The sequence below is a fragment of the Neofelis nebulosa genome, chromosome 11, assembly GCF_028018385.1.
Source record: "Neofelis nebulosa isolate mNeoNeb1 chromosome 11, mNeoNeb1.pri, whole genome shotgun sequence".
In the NCBI taxonomy this organism is placed as follows: Eukaryota; Metazoa; Chordata; class Mammalia; order Carnivora; family Felidae; genus Neofelis; species Neofelis nebulosa.
The window spans coordinates 27,533,799-27,559,574 of record NC_080792.1 but is presented as its reverse complement, the minus strand read 5'-3'; the positions used below and the strand labels follow the sequence as shown (position 1 = coordinate 27,559,574).

At 38.6% G+C, this 25,776-nt stretch overlaps 1 protein-coding gene across 9 annotated transcripts in view; it reads right to left on the bottom strand.

Moving 5' to 3' along the window:
• PIAS2 (protein inhibitor of activated STAT 2) overlaps positions 1-25,776 on the bottom strand; it is a 101,570-nt gene that overhangs the window by 72,499 nt on the left and 3,295 nt on the right. For 4 of the 9 annotated variants that reach the window (XM_058692186.1, XM_058692190.1, XM_058692189.1 and 1 more), the window contains exon 1: positions 9,872-9,980. The exons of 1 other annotated variant lie outside the window; for it this stretch is intronic. Coding sequence is in view for 2 of the 8 variants with exons in the window: in XM_058692187.1 (XP_058548170.1) it covers positions 24,855-24,878 (24 nt within the window). In the remaining 6 variants the exon portion in view is untranslated. Of the gene's footprint in view, positions 1-9,871; positions 9,981-12,104; positions 12,194-24,854; positions 25,028-25,776 lie in introns of those variants that run through there. 4 more of the 9 variants (XM_058692187.1, XM_058692188.1, XM_058692192.1 and 1 more) reach the window with 3 other exon arrangements.

The window sequence follows — 25,776 nt, the reverse complement described above, 5'->3', positions numbered from 1 at the left end:
TCTATCCCAACAATATATTTTTTTAAATGTTTATTTATTTTTGAGAGAGAGAAAGAACATGAATGAGCAGAGGAGGGGCAGAGAGAGAGGAGGACAGAGTATCCAAAGCAGGCTCTGCACTGACCACAGAAAGTCCAATGTTGTCCTCGACCTCACAAACTGAAAGATCATGATCTGAGCCAAAGTCAGGCACTTAACCAACTGAGCCACCCAGGTGCTCCCCAACTACAATATTAAAACAGCTTACATCTTTTTTTATAAGTAGGAATGGATAAAGAAAAACTACCAGATGTATACCAATTCATCAAAGGAGTGGCCAAGCCATAAGAGAAGTTATGTGACAAATTAGAAAAATACTCTAATTCCTATCCATTTCAGAGGTCACAGGAGGCTTTAGTTCGTAGCACTGTATTCCTGTGAATTCATGTTTTCCCTATAATTAAATCCCTTTTACCTGAGAGAACATATGTGGATCTCTTCCTTACAACACATTGATTAAATTAACTCCTAGGCTAAAGGAATCAAAACTGAAAATCAACTATTAAAAGAAACAATAAAGGCGTGTCTGGGTGGCTCAGTCAGTGAAGTATCTGATTACTGATTTTGGCCCGGTCATGATCTCAAGGTTTCTGAGTTCAAGCTCCAAGAATGTAAAGCCTACTTGCAATACAACTCTCCCTCTCTCTCTGTCCCTCCCCGCTGTCTTTCCCTCTCTCAAAAATAAACTTTAAAAGCAAAAAACTTTTTAAAAATAAAAGTAAAGAGAATACTACACTTCAAAATTTATAAAGTAAGCCAAAGCTTGGGAGAACATCTCCCTAAATGCTTCTATTATCATACAATACAAAATTTAAAATTAGTAAGTGTTTGAAAAGCGAAACAGTAACGCACACCCTCAAAAGAGTAGAGAATTAAAAGATTAAAAAAGCATGAATTATACAGCAAACGCAGAAAAGTCTCTAACATCAGGTCCAAAAAAGGGAAAGAAAACAAACACAGTCTTGAGAATGAGAAAAAGAACATTAAAGACCACAAACACCAAGCAAATTTCTTTAAACAAAGAGAACAGCACATGCAACTATATTCTAATAACTTAAAGTTACTTCCTAGAAAAATATACGCAACCTGATTGGAGAAGAGATCTATTATCTTTGCCCCCACTACTTCCAAAAGCATCTACCTGGACCAAACAGCTTAATGAATAGTTTCTACCAAGCCTTCAAGAAAAGATGGAATTCTGTTTCTTAAAAGCTGTTCAAAACAGTAAGTCAAAAAGTTAAATACAGGAGCACCTGGGTGGCTCAATCGTTGGGCCTCCAGCTTCGGCTCAGGTCATGATTTCATGGTTTATGGGTTTGAGCCCCGCGTCAGACTCTGTGCTGACAGCTCAGAGCCTAGAGCCTGGAGCCTACTTAGGATTCTGTGTTTCCCTCGCTCTTCGCCCCTCCCCCACTGGCGTGTGCGCACGCGTGTGTGTGTGTGTGTGTGTGTGTGTGTGCGCGCGCACGCACTCTCTCTCTCTCTCTCTCTCTCTCAAAAGTAAATAAACATTAAAAATTTTTTGGGGGGGCACCTGGGTGGCTCAGTCGGTTAAGAGTCCAACTTTGGCTCAGGTCATGATCTCACGGTCCATGAGTTCGAGCCCCAGGACAGACTCTGTGCTGACAGCTCAGAGCCTGGAGCCTGCTTCAGATTCTCCATCTGTCTGCCCCTCCCCTGCTTGTGTTTTCTCTCTCTCTCTCAAAAATAAATAATGATTTAAAAAAAAATTTTTTTTAAGTTAAATACATGTTAGAAGGCAAACAAAAAAATCCGTTGAAGACAAAATTTTTTAAATACGCAATTTTTTGTTTTCTAAACATCAGGGAGTCAGACTCATCCAACCAAATTTTAAGCAAAAGCCTGATGAAAAAGGGAGCCTAGAATACCACCTATTTCTTCTCATTTCCCAATGTGGACCAGCGAAGTCTTTCATCAATATTACCATTGAGTATAGACACAAAAGCCCTCAAAGTACCCAAATATAGTCTAATCCAGGAAAATAAAAATGGCTTAACATAAACCTTGTATGTTATTTAGTTAAGAGGATTTCTATCCTTATAGTAGCATATTAAAATATTTATGGATAAGATTATACATGAGATTTCCTTTAAAATCATTTGGGGAAGACTGCAAATAGTCAAAGCAATCTTGAGAAAATAGAATAAAGCTGAAGGCATCAGGCTCCCTGTTTTCAAACTATGCTACAAAGCTAAAATAATCAAAACAGTAAGGTTCTGGCATGAAAAAACATATACATCAATGGAACAGAATAGAGAGCCCAGAAATAAACCCACTCGTATACAGTCAATTAATTCGTAACAAAGGAGCCAAGATTATACAATGGAGAAAGGACAGCCTTTTCAATATGGGAAAACTGAACAGCCACATGCTAAAGAACGAACTGGACCAACATCTTACACTATACACAAAAATGAACTCAAAATGGACTGAAGACTTGAACACAAGACCTGAATCCATAAAAATCCTAGAAGAAAACATGGCTGGCAAGCTCCTTGACACAGGCCTTGGCAATGTTATTTTAAATCTGACACCACCAGCAAAAGCAACAACAACAAAAACACTAAGTGCAACTACATCAAACTAAAAAGCTTCCACAAAGCAAAGGAAACCATCGACAAAATGAAAAGGCAACCTATGTTAATGGAAGAAAATATTTGCGAATCATGTATCCAATAAGGGGTTAATATCCAAAATACATAAAGAACTCATAAAAAGGACCCAAAAAATCCAATTAAAAATTGAGCAAATTTGCATGGACATAGATGGAGCTAAAGAGTATTCTGCTAAGTGAAAGAAGTCAGCCAGAGAAAGACAAATACCATATGATTTCAGTCACATGTGGAATTTAAGAAGCAAAGCATGAGCAAAGGGAAAAATAGAGCTGCAAACCAAGACTCTTAACTACAGGGAATTGATAGTCGCCAGAAAGGAAATGGGGGGGGGGGGGATGGGTAAAATAAGTGATGGGGATTAAGGAGTGCACTTGCGATGAGCACCAGTCGTATGGAAGTGGTGAATCCCTATACATTCACCTGAAATTAATATTACACTGTATGCTAAGTGGAATTTAAATACTTTTTAAAAATTGGCCAGAAAATCTGAATAGACACTTTTCAAATAGACATTTAAAAAAATGGTCAACAAGGACATGAAACGACGTTCAACATCACTCATCATCAGGGAAATGCAAATCAAAACCGCAATGAGATATCCCCCACACCTGTCAGAATGGCTACTATCAAAAAAGACAAGAAATAACAAACGTTGGTGACGATGTGGAGAAGAGGGAACCGCTGCGCACTGCTGGCCGCAGTGGAAATTGGTGCAGCCACTGTGGAAAACAGCATGGAGGGTCCTCAAAAAATTAAAAATAAAACTGTAACAAGATCCAGCGATTCCACTGAATTCCATTCAGGTATTTACCTGAAGAAAATGAAAACACTAACTTGAAAAGATATATGCACCCCTGCCAAGTTTGTTGCAGCATTATTTACCTACAATAGCCAAGATATGGAAACAACCTAAGTGTCCAAAAACGGAATGAATAAAGAAGCTCCTCACAGCTTTATATATATATAGCAGCTTACGCACACACAATGGAATATTACTCAGTCATATAAAAGAATGAAATCTTGCCATTTGCGAAAACATGGACAGACCCTGAGGGCATTATGCCAAGTGAAATAAGTCATATAGAGAAAGGCAAATAACATATGATCTCAAATGTGGAACCTAAAAACAAAACAAAAACAAGAAAACCAAGCTCATAGAACAGTTTGGTGGTTTTGGTTGGGGTGGGGGGAGGGAGGAAATGGGTGAAAGGGATCAAAAGGTACAAACTTTCAGTTATAAATTAAATGTTATGGGGATATAATGTTCAGCACGATGAGTATAGTTAGTAATAACATATTGTATATCTGAAAGTTGCTAAGAGAGATCTTAAAAGTTCTCCTAAGAAAAAAATTTTTAGTTGGGCGCCTGGGTGGCTCAGTCAGTTAAGTGTCTGACTTCGGCTCAGGTCATGATCTCATGGTTTGTGGGTTTGAGCTCTGCATCAGGCTTTCTGCTGACAGCATGGAGCCTGCTTCAGATCCTCTGCCCCCTGCTATCTCTGCCCCTCCCCCGCTTGCACACTCTGACTCTCTCAAAATAAACAAACTTAAAAAAAAAAGACTTAAGAAAAAAATGTTAGTAACTGTAAGATGATGTATATTTGCTAGATTTATTGTGGTAATCATTTGCAATACATACAAATAGTGAATCATGCTGTACACCTGAAACTAATATAACGCTATATGTCAATTATACCTCAATTAAGAAAGTAATAAAAAATATCTGAAACTTGAAAAAAAATCACTGGGGGGAGTGGATACATGAAAAAAGATGAGTTGATAATTGCTGAAGCTGAGTACTGGGTACAGGGGGAATTCTCAACCTTGTAAATATAAGAATCTTTCTATAGTAAAAAGTTTGCTTGAATGGAGGAAACTAGTATATAGCAACTCTCTGCACAATCTTCCTAATTTTTCCATAAATCTAAAAGTATTACAAATTTAATTAAGTAAACATTGTTTGTTTGAAGGTACGGAAAACAGACTGTGATCTAAATACCATTTCCCACAAAAGGAAACCAGGCTCCTTAAAGAAATGGCTAACTCCAAGTCAGGGGTAGAAAATGCACAAGATGAGCCTAGAACATTTTATCATACCAGAAAGCAAAGAAGTTATTAGAGACTACTGGAATCTTGTCAGAAGGACACAGAAAACAATCCAATAGCCCCAAGACGACAACTGGACCATCGAAGACAACAAAAACCGCATCAATTCAAACACATCAAATACATTAAAAATCATTCGTTCACAACAATACTTAAAACACATATACACAACTGGGGCACCTGGGGACTCAATCTGTTCAGCGTCCAATTCTTGATCTCAGCTCAGATCTTGATCTCAGAGTCATGAGTTCAAGCCCCACACTGGGCTCCACACTGGGCTCCACACTGGGCTCCACACTGGGCATGAAGCCTACTTAAAAAAAAAAAAAAAAACAACCAACCCAGGGGCACGTGGGTGGCTCAGTCTGACTTCGGCTCAGGTAACGATCTCACAGTTCCTGGGTTCCAGCCCTGAACTGGGCTCCATGCTCACAGCTCGGAGCCTGGAACCTGCTTCAGATTCTGTGTCTCCCTCTTTGTCTGCTCCCCACTTACTTATGCTCTGTCTCTCAAAAAATAAATATTAAAACAAAATTTTTTTAACAAAAAAACCAAAAACCAAAAAATACAGCTCACTGATCTCTGTTACAGGATGTTGAGAAACTCATTATTCTGAAAATTGATAAAGGAAGTAAAACAATACAAAAAGATTTGTCGGTTAAAAAAAAAAAGCCATATGATTCATCTGCATTAATGCCAGAAAGGCGTTTGAAGAAGTCCTATATATCCATTATTGATAAAACTTCTCAATAAACAGAATGAAACTCTGTTAACATGATAAAGGGTAGCTATCAGAAATCAGTAGCAAATATCACCTTTAAAGATGAAACACTATTATCATCAACACCTACAAAAGATAAGTTTTCTCATCGAAAGTTATTCTGAAGTATCTAGACAATACAAATTGTCTACTACAAAAGTAGTAACATTTAGAGGTGCATGGGTGGCTCAGTTGGTTAAATGTCTGATTCTTGATTTTGGCTAAGGTCATAACCTCACGGTTTGTAAGACCAAGCCCCACACTGGGCTCTGCACTGAAAGCATGGAACCTGCTTGGGATGCTCTCTCTCTCCTTCTCTGCCCCTTCCCCACCTGCACATAGTCTCTCACTCGCTCATCCTCTCTGTCTCTCTAAATAAACATTTAAAAAAATAAAAGAAGTAACATATATCATTTGCAAATGACAGAACTTTCTACACTGTAAATGTAAAGAAGGGGCGCCTGAGTGGTTCAGTCGGTTAAGCATCCAACTTCGGCTCAGGTCACGATCTCGTAGTCCGTGAGTTCGAGCCTCGCGTCGGGCTCTGTGCTGACAGCTCAGAGCCTGGAGCCTGCTTCAGATTCTGTGTCTCCCTCTCTCCCTGCCCCTCCCCTGTTCATACTATGTGTGTGTGTGTATGTCTCTCTCTCTCTCTCTCAAAAATAAACATTAAAAGAATTTTTTAAAAAAAGGAAAAATAAAGAAATCCACTGAAAAATAAGACCTAATAATACTAAGTTAAGAAAATTTGTAGTTTTCTCTACAAATAGATTTTTAAGTGACTGATAAGGAAAACCAGTATTTTAAAAAGTCTAAATAACATAAAAATATAAAATGCAAAGATAAGTCTAAGTAACAAAAATATAAAATGCAAAGGAATAAATTTAAAAATTTTGCAAGAGCTGCATAAAAGCAACAAGACATAAATGAACCCTTGAATAAATTAAGGAATATATCATGTTACTAAATAAAAATAGTAAATACTGAAAATATGTCAATAATCCTCAACTTTATTTTACAAATATAATAAAATTCCAATGAATAATGAGTTGAAGGGTTTCACAGATTAAAACTTATCATAAAAAACAAAATATATAATATGGCAGGTGGTGATGAATACAAAGAACAAAAATAATGGAAAAAAGGAAATATAATGAAAAGGTAAAGGATGTGCAATTTTAAAGAGGGAAGGTCTCATTCAGAAGGTAATGGAATAAGTAACTGAAGGAGTAACAAGGCACCCAATGGGTATATAAGGAAAAGCATTCCAAAGCATAGGCCACAACAGGTGCAAAAGCCTTTGAGGAAGAAAGCATGTCTAACACAGGGAAGGGAAAGTAAAAAGCTCATCACTGCTGAACCAGAGGAATCTAAGGTAGCAGAATGATAAGCAAAGAAAATGACAAACCCAGGAACGAGGCGATTAGCTTAAACATATATTTACTATATAAAATTACAGTATCAAATTTGTGAGGTTAAGAAATGACAGAACAAAACTGCCAGGCAACAATGACATGTGTGTAGGTTGGTAGAGTGGAGAGCAGGTTGAAGTATTCTGTAGATTAAAATAGGATAGTTTTAGACTTACATGTATTAAAATTTCAAAAGAAAATTAAGAAAACTCTAAGAGTACGTGAGAAAGCAAATGGCAGGAAACATGAGAAAGAGGGCAGGAAAATATCAGCCCAAAAGGTGGCAAGAAAACAGATGGGGAGACAAAACACACAAAAAATGGATAGCACAGAATAAAGGAGTAAATACAAATACAATATAAATACATCAATAATCCCAATAAATAAAAATGAAATAAACTTTCCAATTAAAACAGCAAGATTAGGAGATATCACTACAGAAACCACAGACATCAAAAAGATAGTACAAGAATACTAAGAACAACTCTATACACAGGAATTTGGCAATTTATATGAAAAGGACTTGGGGTGCCTTGGTGGCTCAGTAGGTTGAGCATCCAGCTTCTGCTCAGGTCATGATCTCACCCTGTGTCAGGCTCGCACGTCAGGCTCGGTGCTGACAGCTCAGAGCCTGGAGCCTGCTTCGGATTCTGTGTCTCAATCTCTCTCTCCCCCTCCCTCACTTGCACTCTCTTTCTCAAAAATAAATAAACTTTTAAAAAATATTTTTAAAAAAAAAAGGACTAATCCCTTGAAAACTACAAACTACCCAACTCACCCAATATGAAATAGATAATTTTAATACCCCACCAACTACTCAGGAAATTTAATTCATAATTTTAAAACTTCCAAAAGAGAAATGATCAGGGCTAAATGGTTTTACTGGAGAATTCTACCCAACACTTAAAGGAGAACTAATATTGGGGTGTCTGAGTGGCTCAGTAGGTTAAGTGTCCGACTCTTGGTTTCAGCTCAGGTCTTGATCTCACAGTTTGTGAGTTCAAGCTCTGCATCAGGCTCTGTGCTGACAGCATGGAGCCTGCTTGGGAGCCTGTCTGTCTCTTTCCCTTTGCTCTTGCCCTGCCCATGCATGCGCTCTCTCTCTCTCTGTTTCTCTCTCAAAATAACAAACTTAAAAAAAAAAAAAAAAAAGAATTAACACTAATTTGATATAATTTCTTCCAGAAAATAGAAGATGAGAGAATACTTCTAAATTCATTTTATAAATCTAATATTACCCTGATGGCAAAACCAGACAAAAGTAGTATAAAAATAAAACTACAAACCAATATCCATCACAACTATGGATGTTAAAATATTTAACAAAATGTTACCAAACAGAATTTTGTAATATACAAAAAAATTATATACCACGACCAAGTGAAGTTTATTCCAGGGATACAAGGCTAGTTCAATGTTTGAAATCAATGCAGTATACCTTATTAATAGCTAAAAGAAGAAAACCATATGATCAAAACAGTCAATGCAGAAAATGAATTTAATAAATTCAACACCCACTCACAGCAAAAATTCTCAGAAAAACAGGAATATAGAACGTCCTCAACTTGATAGAAATTACCTACAACATATCTAGAGCTAACATTACGCTTTACGGTAAAAGACTGAACACATCACCCCAAAATTGGAAATTAAGCAAGAATACCAATTCTCACTCTGTTAATCAACATAGTGCTGTAAGTTCTGGATAAGGGAAAAGACAAGAAGAGGAAATAAATGGCATATAGTTTGGAAAGAAAAAAAAAATTTAATTGCCTGTATTTGCAAATCCCTTAAGACTCTATAAAACAACTCTTAAAACCAATAACTGACTTCAACAAGGTCACAGGAGACAAGACCAACACACAAATAACCAATCACATCTCTATATACTAACAAAGAACAGGTAAAAACACAAGTTAAAAACATGATACTATTCATAATCACTCCCCAAAAAATGAAAATGCATGTTTAAAAGTAAAACATACACAGGAATTATATACTGAAAACTACAAAATGCTAATGAAAGAGGTCCAAGAAAATCTAAATGAATGGATTCTCCACGGCTTTTAAGATTCAACAAAGGAACTACATCAATTTTCCCTAAACTGACACAGATTTAACACAGTTTCTGCCCAAAGCCCACCAAGACTTCTTTATATAGATAAGATTATTCTAAAATTTTTCTGGAAAGACAAAGAAACTAGAAGAACTTAAAAAATTTTTAAAAAAATAGAAATCAGTCTATTTCATTTCACAACGTAGCTCTGTAATCAAGACTATGTGTTATTAGCAGAAGTAACACATAGGTCTATTGAACAGAACAGAGAACCCAGAAACAGACCTACACAAATATGCCCAAAGCGGTTTTGACAAAGATGCAAAAGTAACTCAGTGGAGGAAAGACTGCCTTTCAACGAATGGTGCCGAAGCAAATTATGCATCCCACTACGTCATACATTTCATACAAAAATTAACTCCAAACGAATCATGGACTTAAATGTTAGAATAAAGCTATACAGAAGAAAATCTTCAAGAGCTAGGGCTAGGCAAAGAGTTCTTAGACTTGACATTCAAAGCAAAATCCACAAAAGAAAAAATGATACATTGGACTTCATCAAAATTAAAAACCTGTGCTCTGCAAGACCCTGTTAAAAAGATGAAAAGACAGTCAACAGGCTTGGCAACAGTATTTGCAAACCACATTATCTAACAAAGGACTGGTATCTAGAATATATCTAGAACTGTCAAAACTCAACAGAAAAAAAATCCAATTTAAAAAAGAGCAAAGGGCATGAAGAGACATTTCATCAATAAGGATATACAGATAAAAAATAAGCACATGAAAATATGTTCAGTATCATTATAGCCACCAGGGGAATGCATATCAAAACCTCACGGAAGGATCACTAGATACATACCAGAATGACTAAAATGAAAAACAGTGATAACACCAAATGCTGGCGAGGATGCTGAGAAACTGGATCACTCCATACATTGCTGGTAGGGATGTAAAATGGTACAGCCACTCTGGAAAACAGTTTGGCAAGTTCTTAAAAAACTATATATACAATAACCATACAACCCAGGAACTGCACTCCTGGATATTTATCCCAGAGAAATGAAAACTTATGTTTACAAAAAAACTTTTGCAAAATCTTAAGGTACTTTTATTTGTAACAGCCCAAAACTCTAAACACGGATGTCTTTCAACAGGTAAATGGTTAAACAAATCCAAACCTATTAATACATATAACAACACGTATGAATCTCCAGAGAATGATGCTGAATGAAAACAAAAACAAAGCAACAAAAAACAAACCCAAAGGTGACATACTGTATGATTCCATGTATATAACACTCTTAGAAAAGATAAAACCATAGAAATGAAGAACAGATGAGTGGGTCCAAGATATTAAGGGAATGGGAAGAAAGTGGGTGTGGTGATAAAAATGACAATACTGAGGAATCCTTAGTGATGGAAATGGTCCATATCTTAATTGTGTCAATGTCAATATCCTTGTGATATTGATATGGTTTTGCAAGATGTTACCACTATGGGAAACTAGGTATAGACTACATGAAATGTCTCTGTACTATTTCTTAACTGTGAGCAAACTATTATCTTCATAAAAAGTTTAATTAAAAATTACAAAGACCAAGACTACCAGAGCAGATTAATTTTTTTAATTCAATAGCATGATATTCACAAGAGAGAAAACTAAAACAAAAGAACACAAAAATATAGGAGGGAGAATTTTAAAAATCAGAAAAAGTGAGCTGACCAGAAGAAAATAGTATAATACAAAACAGTAGTATGTCATATAAAAAGCATTCATAGACATAGTCACCACATAGAATAAATATTCCAACTCAACAGGAAAATACACGCTTAAACTTCCATGTACTAGTAACAAATATATTTTAAAAACTGGTAGAACTACAAGAAAAAAACTGGGGGAAAAAAAACATTCTGCTAAAAAATTAACATACTTCGGCTCTCTAAAAACATATAGAAGATTTGAACAGAATTAACAAGCCTGACTACCAGACATGTATAAAACTGTGCTTACTACTGCAAAATACAAATTCTCTTCCATGTACAAACAAAAATAAAAACTGACCAGTCTTATGAGACTTCAAAGGATTAGTAGCATATAGATCATGCTTCCTAACCCAACACAATTACAAATCAACAACTAAAGAAACTCCCATGTGTTTAGAAATAAAACCTTTAAATAACTCATAAACTAAAGAATTCAAAGTGGAAAATTGAAAAGTACAAGTGAAAAATAATGAAATTATTGCACATCAAAACTTGTGTGATGCAGGCAAAGCAATAAAGACCTATGTTAAAAGCTTGAAAATTAAAAAGGCGCACAACTTAAGAAATTAGAAAAATAGAAATAAACCCAAAAGAAGTTTAAGGAAACAAAGAGCAGAAATTAACGAATGGGGGAAGGATACAATGAAGAGCATTAAAAAACAGAAACAAAAACAAAAAAATAGGAATTTGGTTCTTTTTTAAGAAGTTTTTTTTTTAAAGGCATTAAAAGAAAAAAGATAAAAGGGATGTTAACTACAGACTCTACAAAATTAGAGATTAACAACTTAATACCATAAATTCAAGAATGTGAATAAAATGGACAACTTCCTATAAAAGTATAACCTACCAAAACTGGCTTGAAAACTGAAAATATGAACAATCCTATAACCAAAGCAACTGAATCAGTGGTTAAGAAGTGTCCCACAAAGAAAACACCAGTAACAATTTTACCAGGGAGTCTACCAAACACTTAAACAGATCATTCTAATCTTAAATAAATTCTTCCACAAGAAGAAAAGTGTATTTTTTTAATTATAAGTCAATATTACTAATTATCAGGAAAAACTTAAATTCACTATCTTCAATTTGAGTCCAATAATGAAAAAGGAAACAAATCAAGGTTGACTTTATACTTGAAATTATATGTATTTCACCATGTTAACAGGTTATAAAAGAGAAACATCTCAAAAAATGCAGAGAAGGCTTTTGATAAAATTCAACATCCATTCAACACTTTTTTTTTCCTTTAGCAAGCTAGTAATAGAAATGAACATCCTTAACCTGAAAAGATTATCTACAATAAACCTACGGCAAGCATCATACTTAACTGTGAAACTTTGAAAGCATTCCCTTTAAAATCAGGAACAAGATCAGGATGCCCCCATCACCGCTTCTATTCAACATTGTACTGGAGATCCTAGCCAGCACATTAAGACAAGAAAAAGAAAGAAAGAAAGAAAAAAAGCATAAGAATTGGAAAGGAGGAAACAAAGAGGTCATTATTCACAGATAGGTCTGTCTACACAGAAAATCCAAAAGAATTCTACAGATAATTTATCACATTTAGGAGTATAGCAAGGTTGTTACACAAAGTCAAATTGTGCTTCTATACACCAGCAAGGTAGAAAATTATGAAAAGACATAATTTATGATTTGATACAAAAAAATAAAGCACCTAAAAATAAATCTAACAAAATATTTGCAATAGCTTAATGGAAGAAAATTACAAAACTTTATGAAATATTGTAAAAGACCTAAATAAATGAAGATCACAATGTTCATGGTTAAGAAAATTTCATTCTCTCCAAACTGGCTTACAGATTCAGTGCATTTCTCATCAAAATCCCAACAGATTGTGCATGTTTGTATGCGTCTACATAACTTAAAAAAAATGATTTTAAAATTATACAGAGGATCAAACAGCCAAGAAGTTCCCTCAAGAACGACAAGGGAGGAGGAACTGACCTACTTCTTATCCCTCAATGATGGGTAAACAGTTTGAGACCAACCCTCTCTGTGAAAATTTAAAAACGGAATATAATATGAAAAACATCCATTTGAAAGCATGAAGCACTATCAAGTCAGCAAGGACGTGAGAGGCCAACACTGTGGAAAGAAGGAAAGTCTAGAAAATAGAGTCCAACATTTGATGCCTCTTTTCACCTAGAAATATTTGCCAATGGGGAAAGGGCAATGGATAGGTTGAGAAGTCAAGATCTTTGAATAGACTTATAGGGCTGGGGAATCGAGAAGGTTACTAACAAAATATAAACCTGCAAAAGCTGATATCTGGGATATATGATGAACTCCTACAAATCAGTATGAGAAAAGATAGATGGCCCCAAAATGGGCAAAAAATCTGGCAGGTCAAGTTAATAAAGACTGCCAAATGGGCAATAAATATATTAAAAAGGGCTTAAAATCATTACTCATTAGGAGAATGCAAATTAAAATCACCAAGCATTCACCAAAATGTCTAAAACTAAAAGAGTAGACAAGAAAGAACATGGAACAACTGGAACCCGTATTTTGCTAGTGGAAAGGAATGAACAAACTACAACTACCTACAAATGAGTCTTGTAAACAAAATTGAGAAAAAAGTCAGACGCAAACAATATATACATCATACAATTCCATTTATATAAGGCTCAAAAAATAGACAAAACTAATCTAAGACTAACGTCAAGCTAGTAGTATCTTTCAGGAGGCAGAGGTTAGTCATTGGGAGGGAACTCAAGAGGAGTCTCTAGGGTACTGGTAATGTTCAATTTCTTCATCTACAGATGGTTATATTGAAAAAAAATCATTCAGCTGTACTCTCACGATCTATGTATTTTCTATATGAATGCCCTAGAGCAACAGAAGTTTTTGTGGAAGTTGTTACAGAGTTAAGAGAAATTAAGACAATTTGATGGTGCTGTTAGCACAGACTAAGAGATCAGAATCCAGAAAGCACAGACAGATCCGATTGTAGAACTATTACAAATTAGTAAAAAAAAAAAAAAAAAATTTATGCTAGTACAAACACAGGCAAAAGACACAGAATAGGCAATTAGAATCTCCGAAGAGTTAAGAAAATGGTAATAAGCATAATAAAAGATGCTCACCTTCTTACCAAAGGAAAACATTAAAATCCAACAAGTGAAATTTTATACTCATTGGCAATAACTTTCAATTTGATAAAAGTTAAGTGTTAGCAAGAAAGCTAAGCAATGAAAACTTCTGCATTGATGGAGAGAGCAAATATTGACACAATCTTTAGAAAACAATCTAGCATCATCCAGTATTTGAAGATACACACACCCTTAAATCCCAGCAATTCTACTCCTAGAATTTGTATGGTGAAATATACAAATATTTATACTAAATGAGATCACTAAATTCCCAAATAGTGTCACATCAGTGCAGGGTAAGTTTATAGAATTTTTCTTTTTTGCATTTTCAAAATTTTTTGGATTTCCAAAGTGTAGATAAGGAACGTGAGAGACTGTAATAGGAAAAAAATGGAAACTACACAAACTTCCAACAAGAGAATGGATAAAGTGGCATTCATACAGTGGAAAATTAAAAACAATGATAAATAAAAAACCCCGAATACAGTATTATTCCATTTGTATAAAATGTTTAAGCACATAAAAACTTACATAGATATAACATGATTTTATATACCTATAAAATAACATGATATCATGTTATCATGGATTAAACCAGGAAAGGGCACCCTGCTGACCTAATGAACTATTTTCTTAACTTACATGATGGCTATATTCATGTTTATTTACCTGTACCTTTACCTGTTATAAATAATCGTTTGTATTTATGAAATAACTTAAACATTTAAGAAATAAAAAAGGGTAGCATGGTGTACCCAAATACACAAACCACGATTACAATAAGAGAATTGTCTCAAGAGACCTTTTTAAAGCAACTAGCATCCTCAGTTCAAGGCATTTTTCCCCATAAAAAGAAGACAAGTTGCCACTGAGAAAGAAAGAAAGAAAGAAAGAAAGAAAGAAAGAAAGAAAGAAAGAAAGAAAGAAGGAAGAAAGAAAATAAAAGATTCTATAAACTAGAAATACGATCACTGAAATAAATTCTATAGAAGAGTTCAAAAACAAAACCAAGGAAACCTTCAGATAAACAAATAAACATCAATCTAGAAGTCCAACATTCACCCATCAAGAGTCTCACAGAAAACAGAAAAGGAGGGAAAGAAATTATCAAAGAAATAGAAGACAGTCCCCAGACCTGGTGAGTCTTAGAACTGAAAAGTTACTCCCCCAAGAACGAAAAAAGGCTTACAACCAGACATATTTCACAAAATATGAAAGATAAAAATATCACCATAAAGATTTTAAACAAGATGACTACAAAAGGATAACCATCGGATTTGTAACTGGACCTATATTAGTAACATTGGATGTTTTAAATTCCTAGAGTAAAGCTTTCAAACTCCGTAAGGAAAAACCATACTACCAATTTATAGTTCTACATCTAAACTTCCAATCAGGAACAAAGGCAAGTCATTTTTCGGATACTGAAGAAATTAAGACTGTTCATCACGTGTCCTTACTAAAACAACTATTCATGATTACATTCCAGTAATATTAAAAAAGGAATTTAAGGGGCGCCTGGGTGGCTCAGTCGGTTAAGCGTCCGACTTCAGCTCAGGTCACGATCTCGCGGTCCGTGAGTTCGAGCCCCGCGTCGGGCTCTGGGCTGATGGCTCAGAGCCTGGAGCCTGCTTCTGATTCTGTGTCTCCCTCTCTCTCTGCCCCTCCACCGTTCATGCTCTGTCTCTCTCTGTCTCAAAAATAAATAAACGTTAAAAAAAATTTAAAAAAAAAAAAAAAAAAAGGAATTTAAAAAAGACACGGGATTCAAGCAACAGACCTAATCCAGGAGTACAATGTAAGCCCAGGATGACAGCTGTACAGCAGAACTAGACAGCAAGCTGCCCAAATAAGAAAAGGAAGGTTGAGAGCTCCAGAAAGCCTACCTTCAAGAAAAGCTGAATGGTTGCATATAAGAACACATTATAATACTAAATTTAAAAAATAATTTCCATAAGCTCTCCTCACCCAAGCAGGACTTTATTACATTTCTCCTTAAAGGAGCACAGGTTTAGTAACACAAGCTCTTCTATAGCTCCACATTACTTGGTTTTACAGTGACTAATATTTCTATTAGGATACATATTACAAAGGCTGGTCATCAGTACTCAATTTCTACAATCTTCCTATATAAGCACAGAAAAGCTTAGAAAAGTTATAATATAAAAGCTATAAGTCTTGACAACGCAACAGAAAATGAAGGTTAGAAGCAGACAAAGGGTGGAGGTAGGAGAAACAAAGGGAAGTGAACTGGGAACTGAAAAGATGTTGTCTAAAACTGATCAGTCAAGAAACAGAAGTTTAACTATTATGAAAAGTAATAATTAGGGGCGCCTGGGTGACTCAGTCGGTTAAGTGTCTGACTTCGGCTCAGGTCATGATCTCACAGTTTGTGAGTTCAAGCCCCGCATCGGGTTCTGTGCTGACAGCTCAGAGCCTGGAGCCTGCTTCGGATTCTGTGTCTCCTCTCTTTGCCCCTCCCCGACTTGTGCTCTGTCTCTCAAAAATAAATAAATGTAAAAAAATAAAATAAAATAAAAAGTAAAATTAACATGAGAATTAGAAACAAAAAAGAGTTTTTGCTCAAAACTGGGGAGGGGGTGGGATTTACAACTTGGGCCTCTCGGGCTCTGTCCCCTTCGCTCCCCCACAAGCATTTCACTCCTCTGCCTTGGGTCTGTAATCTCTGCCACTTAACCCCCTCTTCTGTCTCAGACTTACATGTAGGCAGTAGGTCTGAGCTCTTTCCCTTCCTGGGTTGCTGAGAGATGCCTTTCTTCAGAAAACCTTTGGGATTTGGATTTCCCCAAGAACATGGAGGATGGAATACCCATTCTTGGGTCTTATCTTTCCCCCTGACCCAAAACTTCCCACAAAAATGTCTCCAAAAAACAAAAAACAAAAAACACCTTCCTGAGATGTAAACCTTCTGTCCCGCCCATTAATTGCCAATTCTCCCAGACTGAAGAGGGGTGAATAACTGGGCATATGTGAGGGGGCATTTCTGTGTCAGAGATGTATGGAGTCAGGAGATAGCCACCTTCATACACTGATGTGTGCAAAGAGGAATAAAACAGATCTCCTTTAAAAAAAAAATGTAATTGGTAGAAGAAAATACAGATAGCCAACAGACACATGAAAAGATCCTCAACATCACTCATCATCAAGAAATGCAAATCAAAACTACAACGAGTTATTACCTCACACCTGCCAGAATGGCTGAAATCAATGACACAAGAAACAAGTGTTAGTAAGGATGTGGCAAAAGGGGAATGGACCTCCCTGCACTGTTGCTGGGAATGCAAACTGGTGCAACCACTCTGGGAAACAGTATGGAGGATCCTCAAAAAGTTAAAAATAGAACTACCCTGATCCAGCAATCGCATCACTAGATTTTTACCCAAAGAATATGAAATACCAATTCAAAGGGATATAAGCACCCCATTGTTTACAGCAATATTATTATCTACAATAACAAATTACAAAAAAGCCCAAGTATCCATCAATACAGGAATGGTTAAAGATGTGGCTGGCCACACACACACACACACACACACACACACACACGAATATTACTTAGCCATAAAAAATGAAATCTTGTCATTTGCAATGACACCGATGGAGCTACAGAGTATTATGCTAAGTGAAATATGTCAGAGAGACCAATACAATTGCTTTCATTTGGGGGGGAAAAAATGAGGAACGGAGCAAAGAATAAAAACTATTATTAAAACCAGGGTAGCTCAGTCAGTTAAGAGTCTGACTCTGGATTTCAGCTCACGTCATGATCTCACGGTTCATGAGTTCAAACCCCACATCAGGCTCCATGCTGACGACATGGAGCCTGCTTGGGATTCTTTCCCTTCCCCTCTCTCTACCTCTCCCAAGCTCAAGCTCGCACGCTCTCTCAAAATAAATAAATAAACTTAAAAAAATTATTATTAAAACCACCTTCCAGGTTAAAGAAAAAGTGAAATAACTTGGCCACGGTCATACAGTCAAGAGCTATGCATCCCAAAGCTAATACCAAAAAGGAAGGGAGGGAGGGTGAGAGAAAGAGAGCAAGAGAAAGAAAAGAAAACAACTGTCTGGCAACATTATCAAGAACTGCTTTTATTGACCTGCATGAATAATCAAATGGAGCACTCTGAATGGCTATGTTAGGCTTATACTGTTCTCTGCAAAGTCACAAAAATTCTTGTGTCAAACCAGTCTTCCAATAAAGTCTAGGAAAAAAGTCACATTACCAGAGGATTCAAAGTAAACATTCATAAAGAATAGTTTGGACTATGATACCAAATGATTCCACACATCACTTTTATTTCCACTGTGCAATTTCTTAAACTCAACAAATAATGCTGGGCAATTAGATATCCACATGCAAAAGAAGTTTGAATCCTACCTCACCCCATAAACAAAAATGAACTCAAAATGGATCAACAACCTAAATGTAAAAACTAAAACTATAAATACAAACTCTTACATGAAAACAAACATAAATCTTTATGATATTGGATCAGGCAACGTTTTCTTATCAAAATTAAAAGCAAGAAAAGAAAAAAGTGATAAATTAAACTTTGTCAAAATGTAAAAACTATTGTATTTCAAAGTACATTATGCAGAAAGTTAAATGACAGTCCATAAAAAGGACTAAAATACTTGCAAACCACGTATCTGATTAAAAAAAAAAAAAAAACATGTATCTAGACTATATAAAGAAGTTGAACTTGGGGCGCCTGGGTGGCTTGGTCGGTTAAGCAGCCGAAACAGACTTCGGCTCAGGTCATGATCTCACAGTCCGTGAGTTTGAGCCCCGCGTCGGGCTCTGTGCTGACGGCTCAGAGCCTGGAGCCTGTTTCAGATTCTGTGTCTCCCTCTCTGCCCCTCCCTTGTTCATGCTCTGTCTCTCTGTCTCAAAAATAAATAAACGTTAAAAAAAAAAAATTTTTTTTTTTTTAAAGAAGTTGAACTTAAAAAACAAAAACCCAATTTATAAGTGGGCAAAAGGTTTGGGGCACCTGGGTGGCTCAGTCAGTTGGATGTCCGACTTCGGCTCAGGTCATGATCTCATGGTTCATGAGTTCGAGCCCCTCATCAGGCTCTGTGCTGACAGCTCAGAGCTTGGAGCCTGCTTTGAATTCTGTGTCTCCCTCTCTCTCTCTCTCTGCCCCTCTTCGCTTGTGCTCTCTCTCTCAAAAATAAATAAACATTAAAAAACAATAATAATAAATAAAATAAAAAAATAAAAATGGGCAAAAGGTTTGACTAGACATTTCTCCAAAGAAAACATGCAAATGGCCAATAAGCACATGAAAAGATGCCCAACATCTTAGTCACCAGGGAAAAGCAAATCAAAATCACAATGAGAGCCCACTTTACACCTGTGTGGGTGAGGATATGGAGAAATCAGAACTCATAACTACTAGCAGGAATGTAAAATGACGTAGTGAAAGTTTGGCAGTTCCTCAAGCACTTAAACTGAGTCACCACATGTACCCAATAAGGCCCCTCCTATATAACTACCCAAAATAACTGAAAATGTATGTCCATACAAAACTTATACACATGTTCATACTAGCCATGTTCATAGTAGCCAAAGAGTGGACATCACCCAAATGTACATAAATTCATGAATGAATAAACAAAATGTGGTATATTCCATACAATGGACTATTACTCACCCATAAAAAAGGAATGAAGCACTGATACATGCTACCACATGAATCTTGAAAAGGTTATGTTAAATGAAAGAAGCCAGACACAAAAAGCCATTTGTATGAATCTATTTCTATGAAATGTCTAAAACAGACAAATCCATAGAGACAGAAAGATTACCGGAATCTGAGGGCTGGGCAAAAGAAGGAACAGGAAGTGACTGCTAATGAGTATGGGGTTTCTTTTGGGGTGGTAAAAATGTTCTGGAATTACAGTGGTGATGCTTGCACAACTTTGTGAATAGACCAAAACTACTTTAAAAGGCTTAGTTTTAGGGGTGCCTGGGTGGCTCAGTCAGTTAAGCATCCAACTCTTGATTTCAGTTCAGGTCATGATCTCACAATTTGTGAGTTCAAGCTCCATGCCAGGCTCTGTGCTGATGGCCCCCTCCCCTTTCTCTCTCAAAAATAAACATTTTTTTTTAAAGGCTGAACTTTACGGCATGTGAATTATATCTCAATATACATATTGTATAGGTATTGTACATGTACATTATATGTATATTGTATACATATACAATATGTATATTGAGATATAATTCTCATTTTATCTCAGCCCCAAATTTCTCTCAAAAATAAACATTTTTTTAAAGGCTGAATTTTATAGTATGTCAATTATATCTCAATAAGAAAATTTAAAAATAAACTAGCTAAGATGCAATCCAGAAAAACAAAGGCAAAATGCTGAGAAAAGAGAAACATTTGGACAATATTATACTTAGAAAAGTGCCAGCTTTATCAGAAAAGATATTCATGTTTACTAGAGGGAGGGGACGGACCTAAGGACCAAACCAATGCAAAAATATCTACTATAGCTAAGAATATCTTGGCTTACTATTAAAAATTATTTAAGTTAAATATTGAGGTTTGAATTTGCTTTCATAGACAAGATCTCAAGTGAAGTCATCTTTGAAATTTTAGTTGTGTCCAATGATGGCTTTGAATCATACAGTAGATTCTGTTACATCTGTCATATATATTAGTCTATTTTCTTGCCCATTAGTTGGGGGGTATTATGGAAGATGAAGAACTCTAACCTCAAATCCCCAATTCACTTCTGATGCTCCTTCTACATCCCAAAAGCATCTGAAGCTACCAGAATGGCAAGTCTTCCTAGGTGTAAAGAACCAAACAAATCCTCAAGCTTTCTAGGTAGAAAATCGCTGTTCTAGAAGTACTTAAGACTCAGCATAAACGATCTTCTCATCTGGTTTACCAGTATCTGTCAAGAAAGTTATGATCACTCACTTTCACTTGCCCAAATACACACCAAGACTTTGCACACACACTCACTCTCGTTCGGACACACACAGAGATAATAAACTCAATGCACAAAAAGGATGAGGATGAGGAATACAGGAAAAAGAGACTTAAAAAAAAATTACTGCAATAGATCCCCCCCCCCATCCCCACACTCGGGTGGTGAGAAGTAAGGAGAGTGGACTAACAAGGTTAAAGCAGCAGGAACCTTTTTTTTTTAATGTTTATGTATTTGCTTACTTACTTATTTAGAGAGAGACTGTGTGCACTTGAGCAGGGGAGGGGTAGAGAGAGAGGGAGACAGAATCCCAAGCAGGCTCTCTGCTGTCAGCATGAGCCCGATACGGGGCTCAAACCCACGATCCGTGAGATCATGACCTGAGCCAAAACCAAGAGTTGCACACTTAGAGAGCCACCCAGGTACCCCTAGCAGGAACCTTTTTAAGAAAGACTGCCAAATGACTGCACCCGCAGCCCACAGTATACAATTACGCAACTGGAAGAGAAAGACAAGGATTACAAAAAAAGCCACTCTGGTTGAAAGAATGAGGGACTTCAGGACCCCCACTTTTCTGCCTCTGTGCTTAGCTCTGCTACAGACTATTGTGGAGGGAAAGGAAGGTGGCAATAAGAGAGGTCCAGGCCATCAGATCTTATGAGCTTGTCCCAGGTTTTTTCGTAACTAGCTAACTGGTAAATTCACAAACTTCTACCAACATAAATGCTATAAACGGGCAACCAGTGGATTGAATAATTTCTTTTCTAGCACCTTGAAAGTTTCAAATACATGACACATTACAATCATCCTTGACTACTCAGCCCACAATTTCCATACTGAGAACTTGCTCTTTCCTTTCCCCCAATCCATCAAGATAATCTCATGAGTCAGGTCTGCATAATAGGACTCTAACCTTCTGGCCATAGATGATTAGAACACAGGTGGATGCTCACCTAAGCTCAGCCAGTCAGACCCTCTCTCTCAGAAGAACTAGAAGAAAGGTGTGCTGGTATTCTATTAAAATGAAAGCAGCAAAGCACAGGACTGCCATATTCTGCTATGACCGGACAAGAACTCTGGTATTGGCTTACACAGCAGTCTCAAAAACTAAGATCCTCTGGCAGCCTCTTAAGGTTCCACAGACGTTGCCTCATCAAATATCCCCCATCCCACCCTAAGCTTACAAAGCAAAGGCACAGGAGTCACTAAAGAACAGTGAGGATGACCTTTCCCAGCATTCCTGACCTCCAGTACAGGAGAGGGCAGCAGAGCCAGAGTGACCTGCTCTGGTTATACATGCCCCTAGGGAGTAGCCCTGAATGATGATGGCTAAAGATAATGGAAATCCCTTCAGCAGCAGAATTAGCAGCCAAATATGTGACATCCAGGTCGGCTATTTTTTCTACTGCCAAGTTAACCAACAAACTAATGCTGGCTATTTTTCCTGGTCCTTTAATTTACTTGACTATCTCTCTGATCCTCAGAATATATTCTGAAGCAGAGACCATTTAGAATGCCCTACATGTTTCTTCCCCTTTTCCTTTCTATTAGATTTTCAGTCAGCTGTCCTATTTCCCCTCCAGTATTATATGTCACACAAGAAGGGCATTGGCTATTTATCATTCAGTTTAGCTCACAGATTGCAGGATGATGGCTAGCAGCACCAGGTGGACCTGCAGGAAACTGCACACAAGATAGACTCTAAAGCCACACATCTGAGGTTAAAAACCTCAGGTCTTCCAGCTCAAGCTGTGTCAGGTTATTCAATCTGTCTCAAGTTCTTCTGACAATTTCTTCTAACAATTCTGTTAAAACTGTCCTGAGAATTAAACAAGTATATGAAGTGCTTAGACCACAGCCAGGCATGTAATAGCCACTATATGACAATGGATACCTGCCATTATCATTATCATCATCACTGTTTGAAATGGGGGGGCAGGGCACAGAGAGGGACAGTGCACCTTTAAATGTAGAGGGTGCTGCTGAGCAACTAAGGCAAAGACTGGGATTGATAACTCTTCCAGCATCTATCTGCACACCTTCCCCTCCTCTGAAAACTCTCCCCAGTCAGTCTCTGTTGGGCACCTGATGTGAACTGTGCAAGAGGGGCCATCTTCCATCAAGTGCAGGGAGAAGCAAAGACAGCTGGTTTACAGAAAGAGATGATGCAGCTGACCCACAAAACAAATTGTGGAGGGGAAGATGAGGGAGGGGGAAGGAGAGGGCCAAAGGGGGAAAGGAGGTGGGAGAAGAGAAAAGGAAGAAGGGAAAGGTAGACCCAAAGAGAAAAAAAGCTTGCTTGGTTGCCAGCCACTTTGCAGTTCCACTTAGAACCTCAGCACTGACTGCCCTTTGTGCCCTCTACCGGTAAATAAATCCTCCCCTTTTTATTAAGATTGACCAACAACATTTATAAAAGTCTAACACAAGTCTTGGAAAGATTTTCATCAACAAAAACCTTAGAAGAGGATAAGTTGTATGCATATACTACTATGCAAAAATTAAGAGGATACTGCAGGTTTAAAAAAAAAAAAAAGCCTCAATTTCAGTTTTCTCAACCAATCCTAAACCTAACGTATTAATTTACATAGCTGAGGCTCAGGCCTGTCTGTTTCAAAAGCTCCACAGGTGTTAAAAGCTCCACAGCTGGGGCTCTGGACACAAAAACCCTTACACTTACAAATACGAACACCCCTTAACCTACTGTTAAGGTTCTCTGCATAAACTAACATGGGGCATAAAATGCATTAATGCACTTTTCACTAGGAATTAAGCAATTCTTTTTGAAACAAAAGACGGGAAAATGGCAGGTATTTTGCAAACTATAACACACTCTCCCTTTAGATCGGAATCACCAATCCGTTCTTTTGCTGATGTCCACTGTATCAGCCAGGTAAGCAGCCAACATCTTTCCCCGACTCCATCTCTCGTCGAAAAAACAATAAACATACAAAACTGAATCTTTTATCGGATTCCTCTTCCTTTCTATTCCAAAAAAGTAACCCTGATATCCTACCTCTGTGACGCAAAAAGATTGCAGTTAATTTCAAGTTCACATTCATCTCTACTTTGACTTTTTTTTTAAAATCAGGGTTTTCGTCCTTAAGTAATCCATTTACGTCGCCAATAATTCAGGGATCCGTAAAACATAAATTCTGTTCGTTTACCACAGTTTTGTTTCAGTTGAGGACTCTGAAGGTTAGCAGCCCGGAGAAAGCTATCTTTTCCGTTCCATCCCCAGCACACCCATTTTCAAACCTCTACTATACAAAGATATCAACAATAAAGTTGTGACCTTGTTTTAAGGCTACGAAGAAAAAATGTTTTCCCTCAAGAGCAAAACGAGTTCACAAACCTCCTGACAACACGGCCTTTGCGGGTGTTCTACCACCGCACTAAGAAAATATTCAAGGTTTAAGGTCGATTATTAAAGGCAATGCTCCCCCAAAGACCACGCTTCTCTCCAAGAGGAAGCACTGGTAGGTGGAAGGGGCCTTTCTCGTGACAGATCTCACTAAACAGTAGCATCAGCCACAAGAGAGGATTCCTAAACGCAACTTCACGTTTCAGAAAACAGTCTCCCACCAAGTGAGTAACGTGGAGACTTCTGAATCGCCACGCACACGTACACCCCGTAAAGGTGGAAAAGCAAATCCCGCTTCCCACCTCAGCCCTCAAACGAGGCAGGAGGGTCCCCAACGAGCCCCTCCCGACGGCGGCCCCCGCCCCGCGCCAGGTGTGCGGACCCCCGGCCGGACCCACCGACCGCTGGCCGGGGCCCAGGGTCCGCCGCCCCCGCGCGGCCCGGGCGTCCTCGGCTGCCTCGCTCCCCTCCCCTCCCCCGCCCGCGCCCGCTCGGACTCGGGCCGGGCTAGCGGCTCCGCCAACCGGTCCCCGCGAAACAAGGAGGTGGCGGCCGGCGACGCTGCGGCTTCCCCGCCTCCCCTCCCCTCCCCCGCGGCCTCCGCTCTCCACTCCCGCGCCCCCGCTTACCCTCAACTCCTCGAAATCCGCCATTTTACACCACCCGCGGGCGCCGCTGCCGCCACAGCACCCCCTCCCGCTGCCGCCAACGACGCCGCCGCCACCACGGCCGCCGCCGCCGCCTCCAGCACCATCCTGCACTGGGCGCCGCTGAAGACGCCGCGGCCGCTGCCGCCGCCGCCGCTGCTGCCGCCGGGCCTGTCACGTGACCGGCGCGGGAGCTCCGCCCCCGGGGCGCGCGGGCCCCGCCCTCCGGAGCCCCCACCCCCGGGCCCACCACCTTCCGCCCACGTCTTCCGCCCGGGCTCCCGTCGCGCGGCGTTCGCGGCGCGTCAGCTCCCGCCCTCTCCCGCGGCCTACCCGCCTCCCGCACGCCTTCCGTCGCCCGGGCCTGCGGCCGTGCACCCCTCGGCCCCGCACGGCGCCTCCCTCCCCTGGAAGCGCGGTGGCGACTGAGCGTTACCGGCCGGCCCGCAGGAGCGCCTGGCCCGGGGGAGCGGCGGAGAGGAAGAAGAGGTGAACGGGACTCCTGACTCCTGGCGGCAACATTTCGGGAAAATTCTAACGGTGCCCTTCCACACGGTGGCTGTAGCTGGAGGAAGCAGCCGCAGATAAAACCATCCCCCATTGTAGTAGCGGAACAATCAAAATATGGGTGTCGGGTAAGCCATTGTTCCGATCTAATGGTGCAGGATGGGTGAGATCTCTTTGGATTGGTAATATCCTCAAAGTACTAACCTGGCTGATTCCTTCAGACTTTCAAGGGCGACTGAATGTCATGGACTGCCGAGTTGAGAGGGCCGGGCGGTGGGACTGGGGAGACGTGAAATAAGAGAGCGAAATAAGAGCGCTCAGAAGAACCCTGGTTTTTAAAAAGTCGAGGGGTCAGGGAAATCAGATAGCTAGGAAAGAATGAAATGCCAAGGGCAGA